Source organism: Brachionichthys hirsutus, chromosome 3 (assembly GCF_040956055.1).
Source record: "Brachionichthys hirsutus isolate HB-005 chromosome 3, CSIRO-AGI_Bhir_v1, whole genome shotgun sequence".
In the NCBI taxonomy this organism is placed as follows: Eukaryota; Metazoa; Chordata; class Actinopteri; order Lophiiformes; family Brachionichthyidae; genus Brachionichthys; species Brachionichthys hirsutus.
Genome location: NC_090899.1, coordinates 2,286,315 through 2,301,555, shown reverse-complemented (window position 1 = coordinate 2,301,555; position 15,241 = coordinate 2,286,315). Strand labels below are relative to the sequence as shown.

The following is a 15,241-nucleotide window of genomic DNA, read 5'->3' as shown; positions in this document are numbered from 1 at the left end:
CACATCGAGAAATGTGGTTTCAGGATGGGAAAGTGGCTTTTGAGTTTTGAAAGATTACACAGCATTGCAACACACAGACACAAACACAAAGAAGTCGTTACTGCCACCCGTAGAATGTAAGATCTGTCTGTGACTGCTGAGGTTTTCACATAAATCAGTGGCTCACCGAGGTTTTTGAGGACACGTCAGACGAATGCTTTGAAATGCCACAAAAAATGTGATATTGTCTGAAGAGCCCACCGGCTCATCAGCTGGGGATTCTTTCAACCACAGGCATTTATCATGCAAGCACACTGTAAAGCTGTAAATATAATCAAAACTCTGTTTTACAATATTATCATGTTTCATCTCTTTATGTGCTGAGAGGAGTCAACAGGGAAGCGAGAGTTAAAACACTAATACGTGTTTTCATGTAAACACATAACAGTGTGTTTTCTTTTCAGTATCAGCTGAGGTTTAGAAAAGAAATTACCGAAACGTATTCATTTTTTACATAAAGAACATAAATATATATTTAAATACATAGTTCTATCTGAAAACCTTTAATTTAAGCCGTGTCAAGTGTCATTGAAAGTAAGACCTGATTTTCAAAAGAGTAAAACAAAAGATAAACGATATGATGGAAGAAGTATTTTATTATCTAAAGCAGCACTAAATGGGATAGTATTCACAGATCGCAGTAGTCCAAGTTCATCCATCATAATGTGACCATGGAAACCCACAATTAGAAATCACATTCGCATCATTGAGTTTCACAGATATTAAAGCAAAAGATTATGTCATCAATGTTTTCTGCAGGTTGAAATTTTTAAAAATGACTCACAGTCAAAGCGACGTTGGAGAAAACATTAATACAAGGTGATTAATACGAATTATTTTACTCTTTGAATATGAAATAAAAGACTAAACAGCAAACTTTAGAAACTTTCTGATCTAAATCGGGCGATGATGCAACAAACCACTTGACAAACTGGTTACACTTCTCGTTATTTCCAGTGTCTCTGCCACAGTTTCCCAGTTTCACTTTCTGACTTGTGTTTTCAGGTAGAACATTTGAAATGTTGTGACCACGCATGCCGATTCTTTCTCTTTTCAGTTGGCAGTATTTTGATTTAAAGGTTTCTTTTTCCTTTTTTTTATTCACTTTACCTTGTGTTAGCTGTTTGATGGCTCAAAGTACACAGATCGTGTACTTGTGTATCTTTAATTAGATGTGATTGTGTGTTTTGGCAATGTTTCAAGACTTTAGTTCTGTTTGTGTGTGTGTGTATGTGTGTGTATGTGTGTGTGTGTGTGTGTGTGCTGAAATCGCACCTTCAAGTTTCACTGTTTTATTCCAACAAGTAAACAAAAACCAACCGCAAGATGCAACAGGATATCATCGTCACCATCATCATTTGCACCCACATCCACAAACTACAGCACACACACACACACACATATATATATATATATATATTCTTTATTTTTTCTGAACTTCCTCCTGCTCACATTTTCAGCGTGTCTAAATGAAGAGCTTTGTACGGGCCGCCATCCGTACGCACATTCCTCTGACAATGACAGGGTTTACAGAGCCATTAAAAAAAAAAAAACGAGTGCTCTATAAAAAGTAAAGAAAAATAGTCAACACACATTTAAAACGTGAATTTTAAACGTCTCCTTCACCCTCCCTGAAATCCGAAATGAACACCTCCATGACAAACAGAACTCGCTCAGTTGTCCTCATAATTTTAGGTCACATGAAAAGCTTAACATTTCTTACCATTCCAGTCTTAAACAATGGATGGACATAGGAAAAGATAAATGTGTGGTGGAAATGTTCCATGAAGAATGAAATGGGAGAATGGATCACCCTGACCTGGAGAGAGATGTTATCAGGATTAGGATAAATCAAAAGATAATATGATGTAACCTTTTCCAGAAGGTTTCTGTCATTACTGAAAGATTTTTGTGAAGATTCTTCAACACTTTTTTTTTTTTAGAGAAAGATCCTATTAAATTAACTATCCAATAAATTGCTACAGCTAAGAAGGCACAAACTTGAGGATTAAGGATATTTTTCCTGAACGCCACGCATGAGGCAACATGATGGATCGTACCATTACCTCACTGTAGGTGGGGCATTCCGCCGGACAGGTGGCGAATGCGTCCTATTTCACAGCAGTGCCTCGTCTTCACCATTAATTAACTCACGATAATCATTAAAAGTGAAATATGAACGAAACACAGGATGTTATTTTCAATACCTTAGATAGCAAGATATAAATCTTCCTAAGTGACCTTTAAAATGTAAAACTATACTCCGCCATCATTCACATCCTCAAATTTTTTATACTGATGCACACAAACTGTGAGACCTTTCAAGCAGATGAAAAGAAAAAAAAAGCAACCTCAGTCAGAGGTCATCGGTAATATATAACTGACAAACTCCCACTGGATTCCTCCAACAGACAAATGGCTCTTTTCATGGAAGCAGAAACTGAACCTCCTCAGTTTGAGCCTTCATATCTGAGTGCCCTTTTCCGTTCCTTCTGCAACTGAATCATTATCAATCCTCCGGAATGGTGACATATATCCCTCGTGTAACTCCCCTCCCAAGATAGCTGGAGCACTTTGAAAGAGCTCTCTTTTGTTCTTTGCTGATTTTTTCTTTATTTTTTTTTTTTTGCTTGTGGATTGCATCATGAAATCCCAGGATTGTGTGGTCATCAGGCAGTGGAGCTTAAACACAATGCAGTCAAAGATTACCTCAGGGCAGGAGGGGAAGAATGGATGGGAGGGTGGGAGGCCAAGGAAGGGAGGAAGTGGAGGAAGGAAGCAAACAAGAGCAAGCAAAAAAAAAAAAACTAAGAAACAATCCACATGGCAGGGTTTTCGTTTCATCATTCCCTCTCCTCGTCTTGGTGTGTGGGCTCAGAGGTAGCTGTTGATGTGTAAGGGAACAAAACCGGGCCAGAAGGAGGTTTCACCACAAATGCAAGGTGGCTTCCGCCGCCGCCACACTGTATAGTCTGGTGGCCTACAAACCCCCCCACAGTGCCACCAACAAATCACAGATGAGGTGCTCTCCCTCCTCTTTCTCCTCCTCCATCTCTCAGGAGTTTATTCACTGGATTACATCAGGTGCTTATCTGAAATTAAGATATTACATCATCTTTCATTTATAACCTTGGAGATTAAAATCAATTGGATTTAGAGGAGGAAATCTTTTGTAGTTGCTGTATATAACTTTCTCGCTGTGTGTGTGTGTGTGTGTATGTGTGTGTGTATTGAATTTCACGCATTGCAGGCCTTCAAAACAAACAGAGCATGCAGCCTGATGAGGTCGGTGCTCGCCGTCCTTAGAGGCTAATTAGCTGCTATAAAGCTGAACTTCCACATTGGATGTGTTGTGAAGTTCCAACGGGAGAAATTACACTGACGTGGGATCCAAAAGTATCCTAATTAAAATGTCATAAGGATACAGACATTTCCCTGGGTGGAATTATGTACAAATTTTACATATGTTTTAAATTATGAGCCCTTTTTGATGCATCAAAATTGAGACAAATCTATTGGGCAGCAGATTTCCCAGTTGATAACTGGTGTTCATCCTGGATAGCCGATCACAAGGCTGACAAATAGCTGAAGAGGTGTTAGCCAATAGCTTCCTGTTTGCACAGCCTACATTTGCAGAGCAACACTAGCACTCAATCTAAAACAAACTTCTGATTCATTTGCTGGAAAATCTAAACTGTCATTCTAATTTGAGCCGTGATGAACTCCCCACCAACTCCAGACACGTAGCGATTCATTTTAGATGCATAATGTAAAATGCTTTATTCACCTGCTAGCCCAGGGGCTAATCTTGTTTCACCTGCGTGGCTCTGCATGCCTACCTGGATCCGCCTCAAAATCTAAACCTCTACGCATAAAATCTCAGCAAAAACAAAATCAGAGCCTCCTTTGTAACCGTAACTTTATTTATCGCAATATAAAGTGCTTAAAAAACGCACACACACCCATAATCTATTCACACCATCTCAGCTCACACCTACATAAAGGAAATGATCAGGATACCTCACAGAAATGAATCTACTTTGGTACGCGTGGGAATCTACTCCCACGCGTACCAATATGAACGATCGTTCGTGACTGGGTATTGGCGGGGGAGGGGGTGAGTGGGAGTTTGCATGTTCTCCCTTTGTCTGCGTGGGTTCCTTCCAGCTTCCCACCACCAGAAACATGTGACATGGCTGAAACGGTGACTCTAAATTGGCCTTAGGCATGAATGTGAGTGTGATCTATGTGAGCAACTTGCTCGGGGGGGCTGGGATAGGCTCCTCCCCCTGCCACCCCTACCCTACATAGTATAATCATTCACAGAGAATGAATGAACTCTCCCTGGCTGTTAAAAAAAATAATAAAAAAAACCGAGCTGAAAGCAAAATCAACATTCACACTAGAAATAAGAGCAGTGGTTAAAGGAACGGAAACATGAGTGTAGATCATCTAGAAATTCTATAACGGTTACCCGGCTTGCATTTTAAAGTTCAGTCTTTATTTACAGTCATTGTGAAAAAGAGAAGCATGCAAACACGAAATCAATCCAGCCGCAGCAGCGCCGGCTTCCTTTACCTTTGCAGGAGTTGCAGAGCTTGCAGTCTGTGTCTCGGTTTCTCATCTACTCTTGGCCTTTTAATTAGATTGTCTTAGAGGCGGCACGGTGGCGTAGTGGTTAGCGCTATCGCCTCACACCAAGAAGAAGATGGATGAATGGATTAGATTAATAATCCTAAAAAGGGAAATTAGCAGCTTTGATCGACTTCCCACTTTGTACAAGGTGCGTGTATAGATGGAATGTTTTAGCAGAACTTGGAGGCAGAGACTGGAAGGAAGGATTGTTTTCAGATTTTCCCAGTTGCTGGAGATTTTAATTTTGCATTTCAGTCCAAGGTTCACTTCTCTAATGTTGATGTCATCAATTCCTCTATTTCATTATTATTATTTCTCCCATGTAATTCTCGGCCTTACTGAACTTCGGAACGGCGCAGTTTGACCTTTGTCGTAGCGGAGCAGTGACAGAGTTTGTTGATATTTGCTTTTTCAAAGGCCAAAGTGAACAAAATTCAATCCATAGCTCTCCCTCGATTGATCGCCAAAGTGATTCTCAAAAAAACCAAAATGTATTCCCAGAACGCCAGCTGTCAGCTGCTCCTGGGCTCTGACACTGAAACACTGTCTTACAATGGAAAATATCTAAAATTCAACAAAACAGAAAATCAAATAATGACAACAATAATTAAATAAACAAACAAATAGATCCAGAGCAAAAATCAAAAAGCTTTGGTTGGTAATGCAGGAAGTAGAAAAATCATGTGGTTGACATGTGAGACACACAACGCAGAGGAACTGACGCAAATGTCCCCATTTTGATGTAATACAAATGTACAATGTGTTGTTGCAGATGATGAAGATGATGATGGTGATGATGATGACGGTTTACATGAAGTAGGAAGTGTGAAGTATAAAACAATATATCCTGTATATAAAGTAGGTTTTAGTAGGAGTCACTACGAGTCATGAATCATTGTGATGATTTGCAGAGCTGAAACTCAGTGTTTAATTATTCCTATAATAATACCTTCCTGTGTGCTCGCGTTTGTTTTGTTGCGCCACCTGGTGGCAGGAATGTGTAACTCCTCTTTAGGATTATTACAACGCTCGTTAATCTGTGTAAAAAAAAAAAAAAAAGACATCTCCATGACGCACTGAGGGGAAAGTCTGGCGGCCACAACAAAAACACGCTGTAGAGGGATGTAACTGCAGTCATTGTTCCCAGAGGATGATCCCACGGACTGGCTGCTTGCAGTAAAATGCCTTATCATTTAAATTGGTTTCCACCTTCCACCTTGACTTTTCACCCTACGGGAGCTCAGTGGGTCCAAATGTTCCTCAAATATTTGCAAAGCTAAAGCCTTCCACATTAGCCCTAGGTGAACTTTGACTACTTGCCTATTTGGCAATCATTAGCGTGGCAACATTCTAAACACGTCATTAAATGTGTTAGTGATGGACCCGGACCCGGATAAGCAGTTGAAGATGGATGGATGGATGGATGGATGGATGGACGGATGGACGGATGGACGACATGAGGCGCGCCCAGGTGAGATTGATCCTGGCAGGGGTTTTAACAGCACCTGTGAGATTTGCCTGATACCGGTGGGATGTTTGAGTTGACATTTTGAGATTTGAATCACGTGTTGAGAAAATAAAGGTGAGTTTGAGCCGCAGAAGCTTGTCACATTTTATTGGGAGGATAGTGGCGCCACCTTGTGGTCAGCAGGTTGTTTGCAGTACAAATAAAAAAAAGCCACTAACGAATCAATGTTTATTTATTTATTTTATAATTATAATAATTATTATTTTTTTATTATTTCTCTTTCATTTCACTCCCTTCCTGGAAATCAAGCCACCTCAATATAATATTCCATTTCATGAATGACAGAAGGACGTAGCAGTGAAAACAAATATATCCATGCCTCACATGGTCATATTTAACATTAAAACGCTGCTATTTCAAGCTGTTTTAATATAATAAAAACTAGACGATGTCATCAATCGGGAGGAGCTGGCAAACTTAAATGATTTTCATCATTTCACGGAGATATCTTTGTCCAAAGTTGAGTGAATTCTGTCGTTAAATCCTTCCCTACCCTGCGTGAAGGTGCTTTTAGTAATTTAATGTTCTGTTTTGGTCAAGAAGATTAGTAAAAGTGGAACATCAGTGGAGTTCCAGTTACTCTTTGGAAGTTAAATATAGTTCGTTTTTAACTAACGAACCCTGGAGCATTACTGAAGCTGAAAGGCGCCCCAGTAGGTGTTGTCTGATAGAAAGTCGCCTGTGATATTTATGCTGATGCTGTCTCCTTGTGAGAGGTTCACAACATTGGCCACCCAAACAGACCCCCCCATCGTTTTGGGGTAGCTGCCCTCAACCAAAGTCCGCTCACTTTTTCCAAACTGAGCATTTTGTATTATTATCACAGACATGTCGCGCCTCGTCTTCGGGTACTTGTTGAAGGTGACCTGGGCGTAGAGGAAGTAGAGGCCTTTCGCGGTGCAGTGGATGGAGTCGTCGCGCAGGACGAGGACGCAGGAGTCGCAGCTGTTTGAGTCCTGCCAGATTGGGTGGCGTGGAGCTGTGGGGGGAGATTTGTGCAAACTTTATTTCTGTGCTGGATAATTGAAAATGACAAGTTGACGCTGTCCTCTGAGAAATAAACGACATTGGCTTGGTCTGAAGAGCTTATGGCGATAAACCTTAAGGTCATGGTGGCAACACTGTAAGGTTTGGGAAGAAGGCCCCACTGCCACTGCCGAGATCCGGGACATCTACGCCAGCTGCACCTGATCGAGGCGTCCCAAAACCCACCGAGTCCATTTAGAAGTGGATTCCGTTTTTTTTTTTTTTATGATGCTCATCCAGAGAGAAGAAAGATGGAAACAAAGGAGAAACCAAATTTGCAAGGTCTGAGGGGAATGCTGTTGCTTCCTGCCTCTGTTTCCCATGATGCAAAGGGAGTGCTATTGGTGGGCTAAGCAGACAAGATTCACAGTATTCCAAGCATGCACTGATTTTTTTTAGTTAGACCCAGTTATGCCCAGTTAGACCCAGTTAGGTATATTTAGTAAGTCTGGACTTCCCAGTTAAAAAGAAAAACCCAGACTCTTATGGTGTTACTTCATTATTGGTGCTTCAGTCTGGCCTGTCTTCAGTTCGAGGCTTCCTACGTGTCTCAGAATGAGTCTCAGCAGCTCCCAGAATCATGTCTGCTCTAGTTGCCTGCAACGTCTGTAGGCGTCAAGCACGGCAGCAGCAACACGACAGACAGTAAGAGAGTTCAGAGAGTTCAGCTCGAGTCAAGTCGCGCTGCCTTTCGTTCAGATGAAACTTCTGAACAAGTTTATTTTTATTTATTATACGTTTTTAAGTTATAAAAGCGCGACGTTGTCTCAGAAGGTCGGAGCATTTCATGTTGACAGCTTTACACATTCGTATAAATAAACCGCACGTCTTGGAAATGCAAAATGGAGAATTGAGGCTTTTAAACTTACCGACATCACAGAGGATCTTATCATGTGACACTTTATATATGCCCTGGAGCTCGTCATTAAGAGAAAGCATGAATTGCGCTCTTTACAGCGATCTAAAACTCTACAAATGCACATTTTATCAGAATTTCTTTATGGACCCATAATCAGAAAAATACATGAAAGTTAAGAAGTGATGAAAAATAATCCTGATACTTACACTTCATCAACTGGATATATGAGAGAGATGATCCTGTAAAGCAAAACGTTAGGAGGAGGTTGGTCACTTTATAATGATTATCATCACCTTATTTCATTTTCTTATCATTTCTTCATACTTATTGTAAAAAAAATCAACTCACCGATTGACTTTAAGGGAGCCGCAACAGTCTTAACTGCAATTTTAAAGAAAAAATTCAGGCTCATTTATCTTTATAAGAATCCTCAGGAGCCCCTGATGTGTTCAATAAATGAAATATGACGTCTCGTCAATGTACCTGCTGGACTGATGTCCGGCTTCACTGTCGAGGTTTCATCCTTAAATATATGGACAACAAATCATCACCTTCATGAGAATATAGTCACTTTTAATTAATTCACATTTTGTCGATAAATCCATGACTTTTTTTAAGGATTTATATGGATGATCAAAGAGGGTGCACCAAACCTGCTTCATGATTACACATTAAACACACAAAAATATCTCAATTCTACTTTATCTCTGACTGCTCTGTGGTAGACGCACTGACCTCAGCTGGCTTCGGCTTGATGGAGGAGAGATATGCAGCCATCGTCACCATGGCAACGGTGAGGAGAGCACACCAGACCTGCAGCAGCAGATGCTTCTGAGATGACCTGCACTGACACTCCATCCTGTCAAAAGGTAGATGTGTTCACATTTTGAATTCCTCTCCTCTAACCCATTTTACACCACGTGGAATATTGTAGTTTCACCTGACGACTGAAAATACATTATTTGATTGCAAAAATGTGTTGAACAAATGCGCTAAATATATAAATGCAGTGCACAAAGTGAAAATGAGCTGTTAGCACTCATTCCCCCACTAAACCTTTCGCACGCCGTCATTTATGCCGAAGCCTAATGATGAAATATTACTCACTGTGTCGTATAGAGAGAAAAATGAAAACCAATTTGTGCAGCAAAATTGCTTTTCTTCCTCTGTCATTAATTGTGACTCAGTTTGGTGACCTCGAAAATGTTAAATGCTTCCCGTCCCGTGTCGCTCTCCTTAATTTGTACCAGAATTGCTGCAATATTTTCCTGCAGTTCTCAAATGTAATCATCTCATGGCCAGCATTCCTCCACATCTTTGGGTTTTCAGCTCACTGGGTTTTTTCAGGTCACTAGAGTGGCGTGTGTGTGTGTGTGTGTGTGTGTGTGTCTAGTTTGTGGTTGGCTTGTTTGTTTTTCATGAGGCGGACCGAAAGTGTTTTAGTGATTCCTAAAACGCCACTGGCCCTGAAGTGCGTCTCAGACTCCAGACCTTTCTGTGCCTTACTTTATTTCACGCTGGATGTACGATGAAATGTGGGGCGTAACACATTTCAGGTGACACGACATGACAGAGAAGGTGAGAGGATGAGTCACTGTAAAACAGACTCACTTCACTCCTTGTCACTTTCCTCTTTCTTTGATGAAATATGAGAACATAAATGGACTGTAACAGTCTGAGGAGGGAATAACGACCCTGTAAAGATTAGCATTTGAAGACTTTCTCTTTTATAATGCGGATTTCTACGTCACGGGATTCCTTAGATGTCCTTTTAGGCATTTCCAATAACAATCATTTCTCAATCAAATTAATCAATCCACTTTTTCCAGCTGTTTTGGAGCTCGGGTTCGATTCATGCTTTTTGTTTCAAACCGACTCACAAATGCAATTGTGTCCTTTGAACTGTGCCGAGACCCTGAGTTGAAAAGCCCATCACTAAAATCAAACGTCTTCCCTGTCTGCACATCTCAACATTCATCTACAGACAAATGCTTCAAAGCCGACTCTGTAAAACGGCGAAATGTCGAATCATATTTTTGCTGCACATATTTGAGAGAGGAGCTGAATTGAATCTGGACTCACCCGGCCTGCGTTGCACTCTCAGTGTCCAAACTCATCTGGCGCTCCCCTCTGAGAGGCACGACAGGTTGACAGGGTTTTCCCTTTTACATCGGTTTGTATTGGAGATTAGATTTTTTTTTTTTTGTGGCCTCTGCGGAGAGAGAGAGCTGTGGTTTGACAGAAAGGAGGAAGGAGGCTGTGATCTCTGCTTCTGGATAGGAAAGTGTGCAGTACTTTGGACGAAACTGGCAAACGCCACACAAGAAGAGGAGCGAACCTCTGAATGGAATCACCAAACCCAGATGCAGTTTCATTTAGTTTGACTTTTAGTGCAGGAATAAATGTCGCGCCCGCTCTCCTCCGAAATGGGCTTAAAAGCGGACTATTTAGCGAATGACTATAACATGTTGAATAATGAGGCAACATGCCGTAGTTTAGTGACACCCTAAGAACTAGGTCTGCGGTTCGGCCTCCCACAGACACAATAATATCTGTTGTAGGTGGTTGGAGACGTCCCACGTTTATAAGTCACTGTTCCATCTCGACTCTCACACAAATATGACAGGGACTTTTTTTTTCTTCATTCTCATTCTGTCGCTCCTCAAAGGCTTCTCTTTTTGAATGAAGGCTCGGTTTATACAATCATTATGCACATATGGGGCGAGACGCCTTAAAAATGTACTTATTCAGTCACATTTTGGGGTTAAAGTTAGATTAAATCAAAGGAAAACTTAAATGTAACTGCTCTGCTCTTTTATTTAATTTGTTTATTTAGTAGTTATGGGAAGTCTTTAGACTTGGTTTGATGCGGTTGGGTTTAAAAAGTTTGACAGTTCGGCTGTTTGAGAGAGATCCAACATTCTAAGCATTAGTTTACTTTCGGTTAAGAGTTGAGTCATGATGGATAACGACTATTCCTAAATATTTATTTCCATTTTCATAAAATCCTTGAGCATTCCCCAGATTTTGACTTTGAAAAAAAAAAAAGAGGTAGAAATGTACTTTAAAGACTAGATTCACCATTTTTGATTGTCTTTAACCAGCAGGCGAAAATTCGAGAGATTAGATTTGGGGACATCTGAGCATGGTGGACAAACATTGACATCTTAAAAATCCATCTTGAAGCGGACAGGAAGACAAGAATGATGTGGTCACATGACTTTGTGCCGGTTAAAAGGTGAGCAGCAGCATTTTTGCACAAGATTCGATAATATTTTGTGACTGAAATGATGTTGTGAGGAATGGGCCGTTTCTAAATGTAGAAATGAGGATGGAAAATCTGAAGGATGCAGTGTTAGAAACACAAAGAGGGGCACTTTCCATTTGTTTACTGCGTTTGGTTTCACCGTCCATGGGACATCCCCAACCAGCCGACCCAACTTCTCCTGCTTATCGAAATTATTTCTCCAACTTTGTCACACACACACACAACCTGAGAGAGGGGTGGGCTGACTGTGGGCTATCGGGTGCTGTCCCCACTCAAAGCAAACCAGAAGCTTGGATGATGTGAACAATAATAACACCAGTGTGGTCTGCAGTAAGGAGAACTGTGCCCAAACACTCAGCTGTGGAGAAACGTTCTTCTTTATTTGAATGTCAAAGTTCAGTTTGGACAAATGAGAACAAGATGTCCCTCTGTCTGGTCCCACAGCTTCTGCTTTTGGACACGTCACTGGTGTAAGTGCAGGCTTTATGAAACGAAATCAAGGACAGAACGTTTCTTTTTTTTTCTGTATCGTTAAGGCTTGCAAAGAAAGTAAATACGGACACATCCCTCCTGAAATTCTTGCTCATTGTTAGGAAAAATGAGGCCGTGTGTGTTTATCAAAAAAAAAAAAGCCTTTTGCTATTTAGATATGCTTGTCAGTTTTGTGTTTCCATGGTTACAAGTTGGCCTTAGTCTCATTCTGGCAGTTGGTCTGGATTCTGGAGCGTATCTCTTAAACAATTTAATTTGCTTTTCGCTATTTAGTTTTTTTTTTAGTCGTTGCCATGGTTACAAGTTAGACATAGTCTAATTTTTTTTCCCAGTAACATTTTCTACATGTAACAACCAAACACTGATGTTGTACCTTTTGCTATTTAGGAATTGACGTTGTTTATATTTACTAGTTTCCATAGTTACAGGCTGTTCTTGTGATTGAGATTGGTCTCTGATGGGGCTTTCCTGACTGTTTGGTGATTTTTGTGTGTGCTGCTGGAACCTTTTACTGAAGACCTGACTCAAGCAATTGTCCCAGTAAATCAAACATGACTTACAAATAATGATCGCATGACACGCTGAAGTCGGTTAACCCTGCAGAACAATGAAGGTAAAGCCAAAAAAAACCTGGTGAGGTGAAAGGTCACTTGTGTTTTCTGTTGTCATCTACTTGCATCGACGCGTTGCTGCGTGATGGTGCATTCTTCTGATGAGACGCTTTACGGTTGAGATCGGTCGTGCTCTCGGTAATGTCATGCTAACATGATAGCCATCGCTTCCAGCACTGGGTGAAAACTGGCCCCACGGTGGGGGTTAGCAAAGATGTTTAATATTACAGGTATTTCTGTTCAGTTGCATCATGGGAATTCCCCAGGGTTTCTGCTGGATGCTTGTGGGTGGATGCACTCCCACAAAGACGTTTGTTCTTTTCTCAACACAAGCTGCTCTGGCTCTGGATTTTTGGACTGAAAGTGGCAGGCGTAATAAGAAAACAGAACTAAATGGTGGTTGGTTTCACTTTTGTGAATTATGTCGGTGCTCATTCTCATTTGTTAAAACGAAATGCTAAATTTCCTGCTGGGAAAAGGCTGCATGCCATCCAGACATCCGTCGCTCCGGCAACATCCTGAAAGGAATGGCGTAGAACCAAGACTTTTGTCATTTCAATCAGCAAAGACATCTAAATGTGAAGTTATAGAAAAGGAGTCTGGCCTATGTCCATGTTCATCTTCAGGTGCAAAACTCTGCAAGCACAGATAGAAGCGTTATTTTCAGCGAGAGACATTTTGAGAGTCCTAACAACAAAAGTAAAAGCCAACCTCTGTCTTGGGGCAGCGTGACACTTTCCACCATGTTTCCACAAGCTGCGTTTTCCAGAAAAGTTCTCACCACGTCGCCGCTGGCGTTACTCTGGCGAGCTGGAATGAAACAAAAACAGGTTCAATGTGTGTTTTGAAGGCCTTCAGGCCTTTACAAGCAGATGATTATTTCTCTGTCGTGATCTAAATCACGATTTACTGGACTTTGATGCAGTCTGGATGTATTTTTAGGGTGAACTGATTGCTTACTATACAGCATGAATCTGCTGAGGGAGTCCTCCGAGTCTGTCGGGCTCAAAGGAGGCTCAGCTTCTTGTAAAATGATCCATCGATCTCCTAGAATGGATGGAAGTTAGAGCCGAAGCTTGAAATAGGTCAAATTAGACAGAGCTGGATATGCATGTGTTCCCAACTATTTCCACAGGGTGGCGTCAATCAACAGACCAAGACATTTTCTTTGTTTACTATTTCGGAGAGCCATTAACCCTTTAAAGTATTTTCATTGAGCGCATTTCCTACTACATGTACCACTATAGTTAATGCCAGAGCCAAGATTTGTGTTTGCAGTGGATAACAACTTATATATATATGACAAATGTTATAAGGGAAATGACAGCAGTGTCAAAAGCATGTTCATATTTTTCAAATTGTTTAATTGTGTTCAGCACAAAGTAAGACACACACACACACACAGGTTGCAGTATTTAAACCAGAATGACCCTTGACATCAGTGTCTTTCATGTAAAGTGTCGACATGTTTTAAAGAGACACCAGATTTATGAACTAAAGCAATCGGTTCCAAAAGCTCCCAGTCGTGAAGACGATCATAGAGATCAAACCAGATTGAGACTATTTCACTTCCATTTCTTGTTTTTATGTACTTAAGAATTGACAAGAGCAAAACTTTAGCTGAAAATACAATCCTTTGGCTATCAGGAAACAACTGTGAGTCCCGTTTACATCAGCAACAGGGCCTCCATGTGACCCCCCCCCTCTATGATAAGCATGGCAAACACCCGCCTAGATCTCCCCCTTCAGCGTGGACACTAGGCCCCCGCTCTCCTGCAGCTCCTTGAGGATGTCCACGCCGCCGATCAGCTCTCCGTTCACGTAGAGCTGGGGGTAGGTCGGCCAGTTAGAGTACGTCTTGAGGCCCTGACGCACCTCTTCGTCCTGCAGAATATCGAACGTGTCGTAATCCACCCCGGTGCCGTTCAGAATAGTCAGCGTCTGCCTGCTGAAGCCGCACCTCGCTTCCTCCTTGTTGCCCTTCATGAAAAGCAACACCGGGCTGCGGTTGATGAGGGCCTTCAGGCGGTGCTCCAGGGTGACGGCCTTCGGGCAGGCGTTCTCCAGCTCCCCGGACTCGGCCATCTCCTTCACGATGTCCAGTCCTCCGATCAGCTCCCCGTTCACGTACACCTGAGGGTAGGTGGGCCAGTTGGCGTAGGTCTTCAGGCCCTGCCGGACCTCCTCGTCGGACAGGATGTCGAAGCTGCTGAACTGGACGTTGTGCTCTTTCAGCAAGGCCACTAGCTGCCGGCTGAAGCCGCAGCGGGGCTCCTGTGAGGAGCCCTTCATGAAGAGCATGCAGGGCGCGGCGTTGATCAGCTTCTTTAGCCGCTGGTTCAGGTCTGTTGTTTTGGTGCTTTCGGTACTTCCGCCCGGACTCCCCGTGACTTCCAACCGCTGCACCATCTTGTCCAACTCCGGAGCACGAGCCCCGTCCAGGCGGTCGACTTTCTGTCCTCCCTTGAAAAACAAGAAAGTCGGGACAGAGACGATACCGTACTTCTCCGACACCTCCGCGACCGCTTCTGCTTCCGCTTCTAGCTTAACGAACGCGGTGTGCGGGTGCTCCTTGGCCAGTTCGGCCATCACGTCGTTCATTTGAGCGCACTGGGGAGCCCACGACGCGTGGAAATGCACTACCACCAGGCATTTCCCAGTTTTGACAAAAAGATCTTCGAGCTGCTGTTCACTCGTAATCTCCACGAGATCCGCCATTTTTCTTTTTCTTTCTTTTTTTTTTTTTTTTTATCGCGCAAGTAGTTCCGTTGTCGCTCTGACGT

General features: G+C 42.1%; 2 protein-coding genes across 2 annotated transcripts; both read right to left on the bottom strand.

Moving 5' to 3' along the window:
• Positions 1 to 6,375: 6,375 nt before the first annotated feature.
• lta (lymphotoxin alpha (TNF superfamily, member 1)) lies at positions 6,376 to 10,180 on the bottom strand. Its single transcript, XM_068757451.1, has 3 exons — positions 10,170 to 10,180; positions 8,823 to 8,946; positions 6,376 to 7,158 (listed from the first exon to the last, which is right to left on the bottom strand). Exons 2-3 carry the CDS (start codon positions 8,943 to 8,945, stop codon positions 6,832 to 6,834), a joined length of 450 nt encoding a protein of 149 aa, XP_068613552.1. The 5' UTR covers position 8,946; positions 10,170 to 10,180; the 3' UTR covers positions 6,376 to 6,831.
• A 3,635-nt stretch (positions 10,181 to 13,815) lies between these two features.
• glrx3 (glutaredoxin 3) lies at positions 13,816 to 15,178 on the bottom strand. Its single transcript, XM_068760389.1, has one exon. The coding sequence runs from the start codon at positions 15,174 to 15,176 to the stop codon at positions 14,190 to 14,192; it is 987 nt and encodes a 328-aa protein (XP_068616490.1). The 5' UTR covers positions 15,177 to 15,178; the 3' UTR covers positions 13,816 to 14,189.
• Between the last annotated feature and the right edge of the window lie 63 nt (positions 15,179 to 15,241).

Coding starts and splice junctions, on each gene's coding strand:
- lta (XM_068757451.1), bottom strand. CDS start 8,945: ATGGAGTGTCAGTGCAGGTCATCTCAGAAGCATCTGCTGCTGCAGGTC. Junction 7,159..8,822: donor TCAAGCCGAAGCCAGCTGAG/GTCAGTGCGTCT, acceptor CCAATCTGGCAG/GACTCAAACAGCTGCGACTC.
- glrx3 (XM_068760389.1), bottom strand. CDS start 15,176: ATGGCGGATCTCGTGGAGATTACGAGTGAACAGCAGCTCGAAGATCTT.